The 19624-nt window shown below is 43.0% G+C and overlaps 2 protein-coding genes across 2 annotated transcripts; both read right to left on the bottom strand.

The window, feature by feature from the left end:
- Window positions 1-642: 642 nt before the first annotated feature.
- Window positions 643-4404, bottom strand: si:ch211-218d20.15 (uncharacterized). The gene is made up of 8 exons (XM_018702766.2): window positions 2893-4404; window positions 2465-2583; window positions 2108-2168; window positions 1956-2023; window positions 1440-1542; window positions 1116-1234; window positions 850-995; window positions 643-763 (listed from the first exon to the last, which is right to left on the bottom strand). The coding sequence occupies exons 1-8, from the start codon at window positions 2951-2953 to the stop codon at window positions 655-657; spliced, it is 786 nt and encodes a 261-aa protein (XP_018558282.1). The 5' UTR covers window positions 2954-4404; the 3' UTR covers window positions 643-654.
- A 144-nt stretch (window positions 4405-4548) lies between these two features.
- On the bottom strand, window positions 4549-16931 carry med14 (mediator complex subunit 14). Its single transcript, XM_018702767.2, is given in 30 exon segments — window positions 4549-5367; window positions 5483-5672; window positions 5808-5933; window positions 6031-6138; window positions 6256-6435; window positions 6576-6814; window positions 6915-7091; window positions 7330-7452; window positions 8033-8282; window positions 8439-8708; window positions 8940-9152; window positions 9154-9185; window positions 9387-9533; window positions 9682-9842; window positions 9954-10030; window positions 10163-10297; window positions 10685-10879; window positions 11027-11186; window positions 11569-11647; window positions 11842-11967; window positions 12691-12802; window positions 12899-13049; window positions 13179-13311; window positions 14271-14378; window positions 14560-14688; window positions 14828-14957; window positions 15116-15289; window positions 15726-15831; window positions 15936-15962; window positions 16482-16931. Coding segments are annotated over 30 exon segments (4308 nt in total). The 5' UTR covers window positions 16658-16931; the 3' UTR covers window positions 4549-5293.
- Window positions 16932-19624: the final 2693 nt, after the last annotated feature.

Raw genomic sequence — 19624 nt, forward strand, 5'->3', positions numbered from 1 at the left:
GGGGAGCCATTTACTCGCGAGAAGATATAGGTTAAAGGATAAGTTCACAATTTTTCTAGTCTGCTTACAGACATTAGCAGGTGTATTTATGAACCCTTAAACAGGGTTTTTGGCATGGCAGAGACCACAGAATTAAAATAAAATGAAATAAAACCTAGCTCTCACAGTTCATACCGACAATAAAAGTAATTTTCAGCTGCAGCCCAACACCTGTGCTTTACTTGGCATGATAGGTCAGAAATGTCTCCCTTAAAGGTCTTTAATCATAGCTATCTGATGTATGTGAGGACACACACAGTCCAGACATAATAGGCATAGAGAAAACACACTCTCCCTGTTGCATACAACTTTATTATTTCACTTAAGGTTAAAAAAAAAATTATAACAGCAGTTATAACAGTAGTGCAAGAAGGGATTTCAACAAGCTTACATTCATTTCCAAACAACTGACTCACCATAGGGATTAATATGGGCCACATTCAGAAGGGTAATATAAAAACCTAGATGATCTGTAAATGAAGTAGGCTATCCAACGCCACCTGTCAATCAACTGAATCGATTTGTGTAGCACCTTTTCCCAGTGAGAACAACATCAGTTCATTCAGAAGCAGGAGACCCCTGGAGAAACCCGGTGCATCGGAACGTCAGGGTAAGTCAGGACAGGAACTGGGACATGAAGGTCACAGCCTGGTGAAGGTCTTCCGTCAGCTCCTCTGGTAGCGACAGCACCGCCGATGTTAAGTTCTGAGTTATTTCTAATATCCTACAAAGAGAATAAGACACGCTTGTCATCAGGCTGCTGAGGTAATCATCATCTCCTCCGACTGAACGTTTAGATATTCAACCCACCAGTTGATGTAGTGAACAGCCAGCTGAGGTTCGTGCCGGGAGCCTTCGTCTATCACTAGAGACTGTTTCATCTGTTTGAAGTTGGCCTCAATATCTTTCTTAATTTCAGAGAAGACCCGAATTCCCCTGAAAGAGCTGACAACTTGCTGCAAGAAAAAAAAAATAGAGAGAGAGAGAGAGAGAGAGACGTTTAAAAATCACGCAGCAATTTTTGGTGGAATGGAAACACACAGGAAAAGAGGAAAACTGGGATTTATTCTCTTTACATATATAACCGAGAGCTGGTGGGCAATGTATTTATGACTTCCAAGGTGCCTGATGTCCTCTTCTAGCTGTTGGCTAAGCACCAGGAGCTGGTTCAGTTTGGCAATGTGGAAGAAGTATTCTGCAACAGAGCAAAGGAATGTATTTTGATCGTGCACAGAGGGAGTGGTCTTAACTTTGTTATTGTGTTGTGTGCTGTTAACACCCTGTTGCAGATTTAAAAGCTCTCTAAAACCTATAGTTTTAATTACAGGATATACATGAAAGACTGAAAAAATGCATTTTCCTCTTGGTGCTGCAGGGTGTGGATATATTTCCTCTCTCACCATCCATCGGCGGCCTCTCCAACATTTCCACGGGGCTGCCTTGGATGAGGAACACCTCTACGCGAGGAAACATCGCTGACAGGCCCACCATGTCCAGGTAGTCCTGAGGAAACACATACGCTGGCTGATTGCTGGTACAGTCCTCTTTGCTCGTGCTTTATTTTACCTGCCTATCATTTCCCAATAATCTAGAAGATAATTTAAAGAATTATGTAATTTGGTGGTGATTATAAGATGTTTTTTTCCCAGGAAATTCCTCTGTAAATCAACAACTGCTTATAACCTCAGCACAACTAAATTCTAATTAAAATAAGTCAGAGCCTTTTCCCCATTTTCCATATTTTTTATTTAAATTATTACATACTTTCCAGGAAATGTCCAGGAAATATTTAGCTTTACCTCTTCTTACTTTAAACACTTTTAAAGAAAAATGTGAAGTCAGTGATACTAGTGTCTCTGTGTGATGGAATTTGCCTGATATTTCATGTTGTTGCAATGAACTATCAGAGGTGATACCTCCAGCTGTGGCATAGGCTTTGGTAGATGTTCAAGGCACTGCAGCATCTGGTCAAGAATCTCTGATCCTTTAAGAATAAAGCACAAAAATGTCAAACACGTGGTAGCCATCCAAGTCAAATTTAAACTCTGTGATTCTTTGCAGCTCGTACCTTGAGCCTGGAAAGTGTCCGACTCCTCTGGGCTGCAGCCTTGTCCTAACTGTTCCTGGAACTGCAACATAGAAGCTATGAATGGCAGGATAAACGGTGAGGGATGTCTGGAAATACTGAAGTGGAAAAATGAAGCACTGGGACAAAAACACAGTGGACTTGACACTGGTTTATACATCTTGGAATGTTTACATCAGCTGATATCCAGCTAACTAGTTCTTGATGAAGCATGTGACTTTTAATTAAACCTTTACTTTTGATAGTTAGATGAAAACTCATGCAAACTAAAGGAGGAAGTGGTGGAGATGAGGAGCGAGCGTTTTGTCGCATTTAGAGCGCTCGGGTTACCCTACCTACCTGCTGCATCTGTGCCCTGATGAGGAGGTCCAGTTGCCCACAAAGACACAGCATCTCCAGGCCCACCTGCTCTGGACCCAGCTGGACAGGCATCAGCGGTCTCTTCACCTGTAGCTCCACTGACCACAGAGCAAATCCAAATCAGTACAGGCCTTGTCTGACACATCCCCGCCTTCTCCTTCACCCGCTTATTAATGAACACAAAGCGCATCCTATGAAACAATGTGCATATGTGTCATGTATCCTGTAGGTCCGAGGAAGGATGGTTAATGGGGACTGAAGGGGAGTGGTCAGTGTGTTGAAATGAGACGGACCCCGTCTCTGTAGGTCGCACTCCTTCCCCACCCCGAGAAGAAACTGAATTCAAACACCAGAAACATGTCCACAAACAGCGAAATAAAAGACAAGTAGGTGACGGTGGGACTTACCTTTGAACGCCTCATGGTAAACGCACGGCTGACAGAGCGGTTCTGATGTGCTCACTGCCATATCTGACTGATTATCACACCTATTCACCTAAATTTGTTCCGTTGATAAAAGCCATACGAGGCTCATGAAAGCGCGGGCGATAGCTTAGCTGAGGCTAGAGGAAAAAATAGCTGAGAGTCTATTTTATTTATTTTTATTGCATTTGGTCCGAACTATCTATCGCAAAGGGGTGCGTTCGAGTGTCAAACGTTCAGGCGGGGTGAGAAAACGCCGACACAAGGTTTCTTTATCCGTAATTCGTCGGTGACGATGCTCACACGCAGCCGCGAGGTGATGAATACATCCATTACTACCTCAGGTGGATCCATGTAGCTGCAGAGGCTAACGAAAATAATTTTAAAAAATAAAAACAAAACACAATGCCCACGCCCTTTTGCAACAACAGTCGCGTAGTAACAGTCTGTGATTTGCAGTTTTGAACGCCCCCCCCCCACCCGCCTTCACCGGCCTTTAACAATGATGTCATGCGTTAGAGAGAAGGAGCGCAGCATCACTTTGTTAGGGATGCACCTTGAAGTAGAGGGCTTTCCCACAAGTTTAAATCAGGAATAACAACCAAAACACACACCTGACCTAGCGTTGGAAAGTAACCAAGTATATTTAGGTACATTCAGGTACTCATAGCGTTCTAATTTTATACTGCTTTATGCTTATACTCCACAATATTCAGAAGTATGTATGTATTTCAATTTACTTTTAAGGCTGCAACTAATGATTATTGTCATTATCGATTATGTCTCTATGTGGCATCTTAACATCTTTATGTTGTTTTAGTCTGATCGACAATCCAAAACCCAGATATCCAAAGATATTCAGTTTGCAGTCACATTAAAAGAGAATAAAAATCAGCAGGTCTTCATAATTGAGAGGCTTGAGCTAGAAAATGTTCCTTATTACTATTATTTTCAAAAACTATGGTTGTGGTTGCAGATTAATTTTCTGTCAATCACCTAATCATGCCAACTTTATTTATTTCACATGCAGTTACTAGATACTTTTCAGATTTCAATAAGTTTATAAAATATGATGCAGTGTTATTAATGCAATTGCAGTAGCAGCTTAAATTACCCAAACTTGCTGCCACCTCCACCCTCTACAACACTTAAGCACTGCTTCCATGTCAGCGCATCAGTAATAATTAAGGGTAAAAAAAAATGATATAATCTAAGAAGAAAATTTGCATGTGCTCATCGGTGATAAATGCAGTTGAAATGGTCTTAAATAGTGAAGTGGCATTAATAAAATCCAAGTGGAAAGAGGCTTCATTTTAAATGTAAACACTGAACGAAGCTGAAGAGTCTGCTGAGTGAAGGTTGAAGTGAAAGTGTTGAGAGGGGTGGAAGCCTAAGACATGAATGTTAGTTGTATAATAATAATATTAATTAATATATAACACTCTGGAGGAGGCTTCTCTGTATGAGTACTTTTACTTTTGACATTAAACGTGCATTTTCTTGCAAATACTTTTACTAAAGCATTGAAGCAGGAATTCTACTTGTTATTCGCATATTTTTATAGTGTGGGATTATTACTTTTACTTGAGTAAATGATTCAATTATTTTAGTGCTACCAGTGGAAGATCCTCAACGCACAAACCAGCTGTGGGCTTGGTTTATTAAATAGCAAAGTCAGACAAGATGTCTCAAATCTTTCAATCAAGACTCAAAATGTGTCTTAATAAAATACAACTGGCTTATAAAGTTTGTCACAGTTTTACAGTATCCAAAGTGAAAGTTTGAAATAAAAATTCAGAGGTCTTGACAGTGTAAAGGCAAGAAGACATTTAAATAGTGTGCTAAGGAATATATCTCCTGATACTACAATAATATCAGTATGGCGTTGTAAAAAAAAAAAAAAAAAAAAAAGAAAAGAAAAACAACTGAAGACAAAGCTCTAGCAAAATTCTAACTCACCTGATTCTTTTCAACACTCAAATATACAACAATGTACATATTTTCGTAAACAAACTTAATTTCAATAGATAATCTTGTTTACAAGTGCACCTGTAGGAAAAAAAAATAACATTTATATCCTTTTGCATCAAATGCTCCCACCCACCCCGTCCAAGATCTACCTCAACAGCCAGTCCTGTTTGTAAGCTATCAGGAATAAAGACTGTAGTCCATGACTGTACATATTTTACTCCCTTTCATAACAGCGATTATACATCAGGTCAAAAGTCCAGTGGTTGAAGCAGAGAGGAAACATGCTGGATTTTGAGGACTCGGGACCACAACTGTTCTGCTTTCCTGTTTCCTTCTCAGCTCGCGGGACGGACCCATACTCTATCTTAAAGGGACTCCAGTTGAGTTCCAGTGCTGCTTCTGAAATTTGTTGCATCTACTGACGAGTGCCGGGGGGTAGGTTGAGGTTGGCCATCAGCTCGTGAACAGAAGCAAATATCGTACACTCGCCTGCGAGAAAACAGGCAGCGGGTTAGCAAAGACATTTTGCCACAAGTCTAGATGAGAAAACTGAATTTGATATCACGTTTTTTTTTCTGTACAGTAAATTGTGTAGTCTCTTCACCCTGTCTTGCAGGATGCAGCTCATTGAACCTCTTCAGGATATTAGAGACCATGAGTGCTGCAGCCCCAGATGAGCTGTGCTGTCTGGGGATGTCGGCCTGCTGAGTGAGGCCCGTGGCCATGTCGTACACAATGGGTACGATAATGCTCACTGGCTCCTGCGGCACTGGGATACGCTGGGTCAGCTGCAGCTGTGAGCCACGACAGAGCACATACACTAGGGGTTAAGATTGGTTAATGTGTTCCGGTTCACGCTCCACAGGTACAGAGCATGACCTTTGTCCTGGTTTCGAAAAAGCTAATTATGAATTTCTGCTGAGACTTACGAAGAAGAGCATCTTGGACTTGAGCACCACAGCGATGGTCCCCGGCGGGGCGATGGGAGGAGCGCTGGGAGGGATGGTGAGACAGAACTGGACGTTCCACTTCAGCTGCGCAGCCTGGTCAGGGAACTGCAGACAGGGGGACAAGGAGAGGTACGTTTATTTATACAGGTAATTTACATTTTTTTCCACCTGATTAAATATGTGAAACAAACCAGCTACTCACCAGTTCCAGCTTCATGATGCGCACACAGTCCCTAAGGATGTTAGTGGGCGCCCCCAGCAATTTTGTAAAGGCATTCAGAGTGTTGTATTTGAATGGAGGACCAGCAACCTAAAAAGATGACACCAGAAGAAGTATGGGACCAGTTATCACTGTCAAATTAACAGACAAGAAGAAGAAGAACTAACACCGTGACTTTGAATAATTTATGATTTGGCCTTTACATACCCGTGTCTCAAAGAACTTCTCCAGCACCTGAAGCTCCTCCTGGGACCAGGGACCTGTGTTTTCTGGAGTGACTTTGAGCTGCAGCGTCTGGTAGTTCTTTGGGTTGAGAGCAACCCGGCACTTGAGCACGTCCGTCTTGAACATGATCACCCCAGGCTCATTAGAGTTCACGATGGACAACTGGAAGAGAGTTGACAAGAGCACAGGAAGTGAGGGAAGAGAAGAAGACCAGATCATAAAATTTACTTAACATATAAACAAGAAAAAAAAGGCAAGTAAGCATCCAATGTCTCAGTCAGTGTGATTTGTGTAACACTCACATTGGCTTCCTGCTGGATGATCCTCTGCAGGTGCCGTCTCATGATCACTGAACCCAGAAAGCGCTCCAGCGGCGAGCAGAGGTAGCTTCCTGCCAGGCCCGGCACCAGGCAGGGGGTGGGTGAGGGTAGAAGAAGCACATGCAAGGCATTGTGGGTGAGGATGGTAGGAATGGAGGCAGCCCAGGGGCGTTGAGGTAGCTTGCGGGGAGGAGGCATACTGGTAGGCATGACTTGTGAACCTGAAATAAAGAAATAAATACACACATTTTGCTTGGGGGGGAAAAAAACACAGCATATTTCTTTAATAATGTGAGGCAACATAGAGAAAGCAGAACTCACTGGTTCCAGCGCGTGGAGAATGAGGGTCAGGGATGGGCGAGTGCAGCGACGGGTTGCCAGGAGACATGCCGTGGATCCGTGCCCCAGGAGAAGGCCCTGAGACCTGGGGTGAGCCTTGCCACTGGACCCTATGGCTGGGAGACACCATGGCATATGGAGAGCTGGGGTCCAGAGGACCTAGGTTGAAGCAGAGACAGACATCAGCCGCACAGTGACACTTAACATACAGCAACAAATACAGTCAGATGAGTACACCATTGTGTGCCCACACTTTCCAGGCTACTGTTCATATGCTTGATTGTGTCTGCAGCCATCGAGTGTCTAATTTAGACGTCAAGATCAGCCCGTTCCAGCCCTGGCCCAGCAGACCAGAATTACCGCCAGGCCAGCGTTCAAGGGCCACCCATTTGCTTACCGTGGGGACTGGCAAAGCTGGTCTGGCCCATGGCTATGCCCAGAGAAGACGGAGACGGGGTGGGCCCAAAAGGAGAGGGTGCCCTCAGAGCCCCACTAGGGGAGCCAGAGGCATGGATGTTCCCTGCATATACACACATACACACACCAAAGGGCTCGTCAGACTCAGGGGTTGACAAGTTCTCCTCTCACACACACACACACACACACACACACACACACACACACACACACACACACACACACACACACATATATATACACACATGCTAAAGCTGGGCGGAAGGGCTGTGGTCTCCGGCTGGCGGGCTGGGATGGCGAGGAATGGAAGGAGCAGGACTAAATGCATGCTTTGTTCCCTCTTGGCTGCGCAGTGTGTGTGCATGTCGCATGAAGAACACAACTGATCTCATGGTTTCGCAAAAGTAAAAATGGGCACACATGGCTGCTCTTCCTCATTCTCTCTGACATACACACAACTTGCTCTTGCAACAAATGCACGAGTCAGCAGGAAGGCTGGTGACAGTAATGTGATATATTCAAAAATAATGGTTTGCTGATCATGAAGCTCTGTGGCAGCTTGACAAGCTCAGATGAGACAAACAATTACAGGATATCATTCACTCACTCACACACACTCACTCACTCACACACTCACACACTCACACACTCACACACACACCAAGTGCCATGTTTGCTATTACCTGGTGACTGGGTGGGCATCATGGATGGTGAAGGAGTTACATTAGCGTGGTAATTTGGTGGCGGTGAAGTGAGAGGAGGATATACACCTCCTGCTCCCATTCTCATTGTCTGCGGCTGCTGCTGAGGCTGGAGCTGGTTCATCAGACTGTCCATCACGTCTACGCCCACCGGGGAGGGCGGGTTATCGTCTTCGTTGACGGAGCGTCTGCGAGCATCCTGATTGCTGTCTACAAACATGTTCAGGAATGTCTAGACAAGAGGAAGGAGAAAGGGGAAAGTTGATGAACATCAAACTATTTATCTGCATTACATTTACTTTTGGAATCCAGCTGTGATCTTTGGTTGTGCTGACAACTTCCAGATGAAGTCTGGAAGCACACAGCTGTATGTCTGAGCCTAATGTACCTTGAGTCCTGGAGCAGGGTAGAAGCCCTCTACAATCTTAGTGTTGTCAAAGAGACTGTAGGCTCCATCTCTGATGGCTACCACTCCGCGGCTGCGGCAGTAGATGTCAATGCAGTACATGTTTCGGAACGCCAGGCGGATGTGTGTGGGTGACTGGGGTAAAATGGAGAAGCACTGGTAGGCAGTGTTGGTGCGCTGGGTCAGGCCCAGCATGGGCACTGTTGGTAGCTTGTTAATTGCATTCAGAGGGGCCTGTGTGTCAGAAAGCACCTGAGGAAGATAAGAAATAGGAACACGAGTCAGGAAATTACATAGCAACACCACACTAAAAACAGTTAGGGTGTGATAAGGGAAATAGAGAACGTGACACAAACAAAGTAATGGTTCCAAGTATTTTTAGAGCTACGTGAAGAGCACAAACAAAACCCACAAGATATCCAGATCTAACAAGAGCATATGTGCATGGTGTGGCTGCATTTCCATGACTGTGCTTCTGTGTACCTGCAGCAGCTGCATCACATTAGGGCTCTTGTTGAACATCTCCTGTAACTGGTGGAGGATGATATTGTGGCAGTTAGAGCAGCCAGAGTTGGGCCCCACAGTGCCCAGGGCAAGGTGGAAACGCTGGCTGCTGGAGTTCCACTGGATGGTGACAGAGCTGCCCTTGGTGGAGCCATAGCACAGCACCAGCTTACGGTAGTTATACAGCCGCACCTTCTGAGAACAGGCTCAGGTACGATGGCATCTCTGGAAGGAGGGAGTCACGATAGGCAGCTGCGTTAGAATGGTGTGTTTCTTTTGCCAAGAATTAATGCAGCACAGTGATAAATGAAGGCTAGGCACAGGTCCCATGGCTCAGATAATACTGATGTTACAACAGTTATTTTCCATATTAACTGATGCTAGAACAACTTCTAGTCTTTGCTTTTAAGACGAGCCTGCACATACCTGGCAGTGCACGAGCGAAGTTGAGAACACACTGGTAGAGCTGACTGATGGCGTTCCAGTCATTGAGGAACATCTCTACAACCTTCCGTCCACCCACCGGCTCCGACAGAGGGTTTTCATAGGTCAGATAAACGTGCCGCGTGGATGCTAATGGACAGAACAGATGGCTTCATTTTAGAAGGGGATGCAGGACATTTTGAAAAACATTTTTAACCTCAAGAATATCTTCCTGGGTTAATTAAGATCTAAGAAATAAACATCAACATTTACTGATTGGGTGACATATGGTGTGTACCTTGCTCTTTGCTATGTGTGCTGTTGAGAGGACAGTTGGCCAGCATCAGCTCAGCCACCCAGGTTCGGTTGTTCCTGCCCTGCAGTCGGAAGGTGCAGTCTAGCAGGGACCGCTCTAAAGCTCTCCTGGTCTCCTCTCCTACTCCTTTACAGGGAGGAATCCTGCAAAATACAATCAATACTCTGTACAGTCACAATGTTTTTTTCAATCAAAGTTCATCACACTGTGGGTGCATAAATGCTTGCGTGTGTGTTTGTGTATGTATGCATTACTTCAGAAGACGTATTGCGTGACTGCTGCCGTCTCCCTCCACTTGGACACCCTGGTTTGGAATCTCCATGTTGGACAACTACTCAAAAGCAGACAGAGGGAGATAAACAGCATTAGCTAGACGACACAATACTGGGATTGCCATACTTGATGTTTTTAAGATCAGGACACGTGCACGCGCCCAGTATAAATGATCCAGACTGTGACATACCTCTGTTCTGAGGCCAACAAAAGGCATGTTGGTGTCACACATCGCTACCAGGTGAGCCAGCTCCTTGTTGAAGGCACACATTTCCCCAGACCGCTTAGGCTTCTTTGGCTCTGGGTCCCCCTGGTCTCCAGAGATCTACAGAGCAACAAAGAGGGGAAAAAAAAATGCACATTAGAGAAACATTTATTTGGCTCTATCTAACCTGGATACACACAAAAGCTGAATTTATACTTGTGCAATAGGAGGTTATGCAGCCTACACACGAAGCTGCTGGAGCTACACCAGAGCTGGAGCATTTTATAATATTAGGCAGAAATAATAACTCTGGAACACTATCATTGTATAATATGTCAGCTGTGGCTTGTGGACAGCCTTTGAGGGTGGGCACAGAGTTTACTATTTTCGTTTCCCACGCACATTTTCCTACCTGATCAAAACAGTCTAGTTCTAACCTAAACCCCCGAAAACATTTATTTGTGCAGGATGAAATACTCTCTGTTTGACGTCTCTAGCACTGACTACCTTTCTCTTAGTCCCAGGTCGGGCCCCTTTCCCTGTTGTAGTGTCCTGGACAAGGTGTTCTAGATTGGGCTTGAAATGCTGCAGTAGCTGCGCGCACATGGGTCCATCCTCCCCTTCCAACTGAGATACAGAGAGGAAGGAGTACTTGTACTGCAAGGCTGTGGGACTACTAGGCACTTCAAGCATTTCCACCACCTACAAGGAAGAGATGAGAGGTGAATGAGAGTGGGACAAAATAATGTAAAGGTAAATTTCAACTTTTTAACTTTGCAGTAGAATTTTTTTTTTAAGTCCTTTTAGTTTTGCACTTTTTTAAGGGAAAATATTGGTTTAAGAACTCACAATGTAGTACTGCGGAAGACGTGTGAGCTTAATGAAGAGTTTGTGTTTGGACAAGCTGCCAACTGGGTGAGAGGCTGAGTTGGAGAGGTGTAGCACATCAGTACACACAGTGGGAAGGTGCTTCACAGACTGTCGACAGCGCTGCTCCCCCAACCAGAACCTGGCCGGAGAGCAAAAACAAGAAAAGAGTCAGTCTCTTAATGAAAGCTAAGCTGCAAAAAGTCCAAGGTTTGTAGCTCACACTCACACATACTCACAGGACACACACTGTGCGCTAATGCAGGACTCTACCAGCCCTGGCAATTCATCTCAACACCCATCTTCCCACCTGCTTAGCCAAGTGTTGCTACTGACAGCTACTGCTACTGACTGCAATTAGTCAGTTTTGACAAGCTAGAAGCATCAGACTATGACTCCTACTGCGGACTGTTGTCTCTCCATCACTGCTACTGTTCTCACCTGCGCTAAATATAATACTCTTTAATGTCAGCTGTGAATATATATTCTCTGTTCATAATCACTTTTAGTGGAGGTAGACTTACTTCAGTTGTTGCAGCCAGGATATGATGCGCTTCATATCGTCGTTGATGGTCTTTTCAATGTCATCCAGCATGGACTGATCTTTAGAGAGAGCACACCAGGGTTTTATGTTCACAGAGAAACAATGTATGACTTTAAATCATCTTAGCCTAATCACTCAATTCCTTTATTGTTATACAAAACCAACCCCCCCTGTGTAAACACAACTTGAATGAAAAATCTTTAGTAGGACCAACACAACAAACAAATAAGAAAAGATATTTTCTTTTACTTACCTAATCCATAAAGCATGGGCTGGAACATGCCAGAGTGCAAGTCTACGAAAATGTGCAAGCACTCTGAACGACCACAGGGCTCAAGTATTGGTATAACAAGTGTGGGTAAAGCAGTCTCGATGAAAGCTGAAATAAACAAGCACACACGCACATGTCTCTTTTTAATAGAGGGGATGCCTCAGAACCAGGAACCCTCAACCATGATGGGAGAAGCTTGGAGAGCCCATCTCTACGAGCTAATGGGAATTTTGAACATGCAATTCATCAAATAGGTTAATGGATTTCCACATGAACACTGAAGCTGTTATCGTTATCATTTTTTTCCTTTTTATCCTGGCTATTAAAAGATCCATTCCTGAAGCAATTTCACTGTAATTAATGAGCTGTGGTAGAGGGATAATAGGACCAAGAGGGAATTTTGAACTAAAATGACTCTGATGTTAAAAGATAATTGCTTGGCTTGGCCAACTCAGACAAACCAACTTCAGATGAACTTTGGTATTCATTTTAATGCACAATAAGGACTTCAAACTTTGTCCCTCATCACTTACATTGGAAGTGCATTAGAGAGAGGTTTACTAATGTCTGGCATGAACAGGAGTAATGATCCTATGGGCACCTGATTATTGTTTAAACGTAGACTTGCGAACCTGTCCTTTGAGACCACGAAAATCCAGCCATTAAATATGTTTTAAAATGATGATTCTGCATCATACACAATGGGTCTTTTTACAACTGTTTCACCGATTCAGCTGCTGTTAAAGACAACACTGGTTTCTGCAGGTTTGCTAACATATCTGAAAATGTGTTACATGGTTGTAATGCTGGGAAAGTAGAGTAAATACGTACAGTTGTCACTGGGATTGCTGGTCTTTAGAATGGCCTTCAGTTCCTGTAGCTTCTGATGGGACCGTGCATGCACACTGTCAATCAGAAGTTTCTCCACTGACAGGTGGTCAATCTAGAGAATGAGTGACCGAAAACAAACCATAAATAAACAATAAGCCATGCTCAGCTGCGCTGTATACCACATGAAAAATATTAATGTCCACTTCACCTTCATAGCTCTTTCCATTAATTTGGAGTCACAGGCAGGGAGTGGAGGTTCATGAGATATTTGCAATGGCTTAGATCCATCTGACTCATCAATCTTGATGGTGACTTTATGTACTGATGCTGTTCCTGTTTTCCTACCCAAAACCTGTTGGCTGGAGACACAAAATAAAAGGGAGACAGGGGGAAAAAAAAGGGTCATGATGAGTCAATATAGGTGCACCCATTGGTATTTAAAAGGCGAGTATGTATGTGAATGAATGTGTACATGCATTAAGTCTTACTTCCAGACAGTGAGTGTGAGGTATTTTGCAGGCACGTATCTCTCCTCCTGCACCAGGTCTCCCCATCGCTCCCTGATCAGCATCAGAGTCTGGGAGTGAAGCACCTCGAGCTGCAGTGACAAACAGAAGGAGTCTGGAAACAATGGCGTTAAAGAAAACACAGTGTGGGAATACACCAAGTCCAGGTGAATAAAGTATTATACGCATCTTTCCATTAACATTCAAAACACACTGCCACACATATCCTCAAGACACATACGCTTTGCTGGTAAAAGGGGTATTTGTGCCCCACACAGACTGCTCTTTGACACATTTAGCTGCACTGCTAGCGTTGGTGGGGAGGGAGAGGCAGCGCAGAGATGTACTGATTAGCATTGTGATTAGCACAGTTGTGCTCAGCTCGCATACTTGATTAGGGTTTTTGATGTTAGAATGAATGCTAACAAGCTGTTGTTTATCTTTACATTTTACCACAGACTGATGAGTGTTAGGCCTCTGAATGTCTGCTCAGAACAAATCCTCTACTTTCTTCCATATGTGTGGGTTACAACAGCTAAGAATGATACCATTATCACTGCTCGACAATCATCTAAAATATGTTAGATGATTGATTATGATGTTGACAGGATGGGACACTTGCACTGTGTAGAAATTGTAATTTTGCTGCAATTTTGGACACATTAAACACATAAAAATATCAGTCTCCAAGTACAGTACCAACAGGTGTTGAAGCACATCTCTATAAGGAATTAATTACACCTCACATGACCTGGCTTGGTGACTGGTTGTAGTGAAAACAGAGCTGCCCTTTCCCTGTCAGTGACGAACAGCAGTTGTGTTGTCTGAGAATTAATGAAAAACGAGGGGGTTAAGAAGGATGCAGTTCTGCAGCTGTGTTTCTCATTGGAATGCTGCACTCGTCTGCTTGACCAGTCAATACTCTATATGCTCCAACACACACTCCCATCCTACTGCAGTAGTTCACAGCAGGCTGGGACAAAAGCCAAATGGTTGCAGGCAGAACATACACAAAATGCCTGTCTTATGTGTGCAGATAAACAAACAAAAAAAAAAAAGACAAAGAAAGGATACGCAGGCAGTTGTACATGTCCTGTAGGGGTTTTTCATCCGCGCAAAGGCGTGCCTGGACCAACTCATGGATGAAGTTAACCTGCAAACTGTGGACCAAGGCTCGGCCATCTGCCAATATGAAAAGGGAGGGGGGAATAGATGGAGCGTGGGAATGGGGTGACAGACAGACAAACCAGTTAAGAGTGAAAGAGAAGGGGGGAATAACATTAGAAATGAAGTGTATTGTCCATCAGATTGTCAGCGGCACCCACAGTGGTGTGCAGCAGAGCCAGATGAACGCATGCCTTACCTCCAGTTTCTTTGTCCTCCACCAGAATCTCCAGCTTCAGCAGCCTCCAGGGAATGTCAGGGTCATCTCCCATCACGGTTAAAGTAGCCTCGAACTCTCCTTCGACACGAAACCTTACTCGCCCATTAGCTACACAAATATACACACAAGCAAACATACACCTTAGATCTTATCCTTTTCTATACAGCTGAAAACAAACTGCTAATTAAGTTAGAAGAATGGCTAGTGGATAAAATATACCATCAGGGGATTCACGCAAGCTGCTTACCAACTGTGAGGTTTGCTAGCTGGGGTGGTAAGTCTGTTGTAACGAGGCGGTGTCGCAGAATCTGATTCAGCTGGTTCAGGGTGGTCTGCTTCTCAGCCTTTGTAATGGGGTCTGGAGGAATGATCTTATCCTACACAAATGGACACAGACACAGAAACAAATGTACTGACATACCAAACATACACACGAGAAGGTTGTTTAAAGCCACAAGTTTGATATCCCAATATCTTTTCATACAAGACTACAGATTAGGAGTGTTAGGCAGCGAAAGAAGTGAAACAAACGTACTCGAATGCATGTGGGCAAGCGTGGGTATGAGCCCGTGGTGAGAACATCGATGGCGAAGGGGATGGCAAAGCTGGGCAAACGGGCATGAACGAGTGCATCTCTGGCCAGTGATGCCAGTCGGTCAGCTGTATCCACAAACAAGATGGTCTGCTGATCCAAGAAGCTGGAGATCATCTGTTAGCATGGGAGAGAAGAATGATTGATTTTTTTGTTGATTTTGTGATTTTGCGTTCTGGTAAAAAATAATAACACAAGGCAATTAGTAGGGTATTATCATCTATAGATGAACTAGAACTTGGTAAAACTGGGTTTTCTTATTATGAATTCAGGGCTTGAAATGATTGTCTGGAAATACAATATCAGGCGTCCTAGCATCACATTCAAAAAATGTTTTATTAAGGTTTTTTAAACCCTCTCATGTCTCTCAGGACACGTTGTTCGTTGTGTTATATGTGATTGTTGTAAATAAACAATGTGTATTCTCTTCTGTTGTTACACCTATCTTACACTGCCATTTTGGCCAGGTTTCTCTTGTAAAAGTAATGTGTCAAGAGTCTCCTGGGTTAAATGAGGTTAAATAAATGAAGAATAAATAAATAGAACAACATACCGCACACTTCTCAACTTTCCCTGCATTGCTTGCCCACTTTACCAGGGCAAGCAGACGCACAAATAGCTGCCTCGTTCGACTGGCAAATTGCACAATCTCAATTTTCCTGAAAAAGAAACACGAGATACAAGTTAAAAAGAAATACACAACAGCTAATCAGAATGAATGGGTAAAGTGAAGGGATAAAGAGTCACTGAATGAAACACATACCTCTCCATATCCGTTTTTCTGGGAAGTCTAAGGGGGAAAAAAAGACATTAAAATATTTAATTACTGGCTTTATCCTCATCCTTAAAATACATAAACAGCTCAACATATTATCTACCCACACTGTGTCCATCCATGACATGAGTCTGCTTTGATTACAGCAAATGAGTCTGTTTATCTTTTCAGTTTGAAATTGAGAGAGGAAAAACTGGCAGACGGATGCAGGTGGTTCATCAGCAACCTGATGTCCCACATGTTTATCGCCCCACATAAGAACAAATACAAAACTTGGGTAAATGACCATTAGCTACCTCTAACTTTGGGAGCTATGATGTGTTGCTTACCGGTAAGCTCCCCTCTCACCACACCTGCAGACATCATCTTTATTTTTTTTAGAAGGCCCCAACTTTTAACCCCAAATGTGCGCTTCTGATAAGCTCGTTGGTGTTTATGTTTTAGTGTCCGGGTGAGGAGCATCCTCTTAGTTTACTAACGTTAGCCGATTAGCCCGCCAGTTAGCTTTGAGGCCTACACTAAAACGTTACTTACAGTTCTGCCAGCAGGGTAATTTCATGGTACGTCCTCTGGAGAAGAAACTCAATTAGCAGGCTCAGTCGGATACCGTGCGTGGCTGGGGCCCCGGGTGGTGGCGGCTGTGGACCCGATACCACCGGACCTCCAAGTGGGACGAGCTGCCCATCTGACCCAATCTGCACCGGAGCCATTTTACAATGACGATAGAGACAGTTAGCTGCGGCGACGCAGACCCAGCGCTACAACGGAAAACTATCGAGCTATAGTGGCTAACTCCTCGCGAAAAGATTATCTTCGTAGCCTCATAACATTTCTTCCACGACGCGAGTTTCTCGGCATGGGCTTGGTTTTCCTGATCAGCAAAAAACTCAACAAATACACCAAATGTGGTAACTCATTACGGAGAAGACTTAACGCCGCTCAGCCGCCATCTTTGCTATCGGTAATGATTACCATAGATCAGGTGGGAAAGAAAACCCAGACAGGAGCCTTGAGGAGCGAGACTCATAAACGTTCCCTTTCCACTTTATTTTACACCAGGCCAGAGAGGGTAACTGGTTCAAACAATGTGTGCAATATCAGGTTTACAATACCAGACAAGCGTGTAATGGTGCGCGTTTATTGACTTAGTTTGATAGCTTATATCACTCTGCCATTTATTTATCAACGTACTCGCTAATCTGTTGCCCTGGTAACAAATGACAGTGTGTGTTAACCACAGTAACACGGAACTAAGTGAAAGTACTGATACCATCCTCTAAGGATGCTCTAAGAAGTCCTGCATTTAAAGGGTTACTTAGGTAAAAGTTTGTAAGTATGCTCTTTAGAGTATTACTCAGTGCAAAGAAATGGCTCCTATGAGTGTATTTATGACATAACATATATACAGTAATCATATAGTAAAAAAAAAAATTAGAGAGGTGTTAATTCGGCTGTGTAATCATTCTGGAGGGTGTAGTTTGTGGTGCTGTTAAACTACAGTTGTTATTTAGCCAAGACCCATTGAATCGGATGGACAAAATAACAGAAACACCACATCCATATCAAGCGATACAGTTCAGCAGCATCAGAAACTGCAGCCTCCGAAATGACCTCAAAGCTGGTGTCTCTCTGAAACAGTTTCAACCTAGACTGCATATTATAACTTTCATGAGGGTAGGATTTATTGCAGGACTGCATTAGTTTTAGCTGACTATAGTATATCTAATGAAGTGCTATCAACTATTACATATTAGATTGTTGTAACTCATGGATAAATGTTTGAGCTTGAGCTGTTTTGGGGTAGAGCTTTTTTTTATAAAGCTGATGATCTTATTCATTATGGATTAATATGCTGATTATTTTCTTGATCAATCTATTTACTGTGGTGAGAACCATCACAATTACCCAGGGCCCCACAGATGCCTTGTTTTATCTGACCTACAGTCAAGCATCAAAAGGATTCAGTGTATGTAATTTAAGTTGAGAAAAAGCAGCAAGTTAAGTACTTAAATGCAGTTTGAGTGAATGTACTTAATTACATTTTACCACTCATTAACCAATGGCCAAAAAGTCCATAACAAAATTATTGCAGTATAAAATTATTTGATTTGAGACGTCATGAGCAGCACAAAGTAAAACAGCTGTGATGTGTACAGCTGTTTATAAAGATAATTCAGGCAACAGTTAAACATTTTTAATACCTAATATTCCTAATATCAGACCATAGATTTGTCAAGCAAGCATCTCAGTTAAGTGCAAGAAATACTACTTTAGACCAAGACAAACCACAATCAGAGCAGAAGGAACCTAATACAGGATGGGAGGGGGTCTAAGTGACTTGTTCAGTAGATTACTCTGTAGCTGCTGCTGGCCTTGTTTTTGCTGTCTCATCTGAGTAGTATATCTGAAGATGTGAGCAGATCTGTTGTCTCCCTGTATCGTCAAATCTTTCCCCGTAGCATCTCCATTTCATGAAAAATGCCTCATATAGAAATATAAGTGATATGCAAAAAGACAAGAATCTCACCCATATTCATACATATGCTGTAAGCCGTACCATGATTTTCTGTCATCACATTTACTGACTTCCTCAATCACACAATCTCAACCAGCACCAAACATTTCAAGTTTAATTGTATTTATTGCAGGGCTATTATACTAGGTTGCGTCATACTGTACATGTGTTTCCATCTGAGCAAATGAGTTCTTTATATTTTATGCATTTGGTTAATTCTCATCCAAATCCTGTACATCAGGATAGGTTTGGCCTTTATTGTCTCCTTTAGATGAAAATTGTCTTGGGCATTGGGGGTGTGCACAATCCTGTGCACTAGAGTGGCTTCTGCTTTATTACCTGATCTGGCAGTCCTGTCTCAAAATGATATTGCACTTAGATGGGTAAATTAATTTGTATTCAATCAACAGCAAATTTGGGGCTATGAAATATTCCAAGACTAATGCACACAATGCACATGGCTCAGCAGATCATTTTTACCCTCTGCCTTCCAAACAAGTTAGAAGATACTTAGTGTTCATACTGGCCATTAAAAGATTCCTCATTGTGCACTTTCATTGTAAGTGATGGGGGACAAAATCCCACAGTACTTGTTATGTGCAGAAATATGTTAAAGTCTACTAGTCTGCCACTGGACAAATCAAATGGTTACATTTCAATGTGACAGTCTTGTTACTATAAAATGATAATTGTTATGGCATGTCATGAATACAATCTTGAAAAGTTGCAAACCTCTTCTTCCGTATGGCCACACTCTTTCCCTAACCATAATCAACAGACATTACTTGCCTGGATTTTGTCCCCCATCAACTACATTAAAATTACTTTAGAAAGTAAGAGCTGGGTAAATGATTACAGCAAGACAAACCTCTGTTTCAGTGTTCATATAGGTATTTCCTTCAATCCATCTATGGCCACAATCTTTCTTTAACTAAAGAGCTTTAGTTGCCTAAATTCATTTAATTGGCATGAACACCATTTTTTCTATAACCAAGAGGACTTTTGTGGACAAAGTTGGCCACGAGGTTCAGTTAGGTTTGTGTGTGCTTTTAAACTTAAATTCTGTTTCATGAAAACCTAGTACCTATTAATTTATGACCACCCCATGCGATAGGAGGCGGTATAGTCAGGTGCTACGGGGGTTGCTCAGCTCTTTCTCCTC

This window comes from Lates calcarifer, linkage group LG1 (genome assembly GCF_001640805.2).
Source record: "Lates calcarifer isolate ASB-BC8 linkage group LG1, TLL_Latcal_v3, whole genome shotgun sequence".
Classification (NCBI taxonomy): Eukaryota; Metazoa; Chordata; class Actinopteri; family Centropomidae; genus Lates; species Lates calcarifer.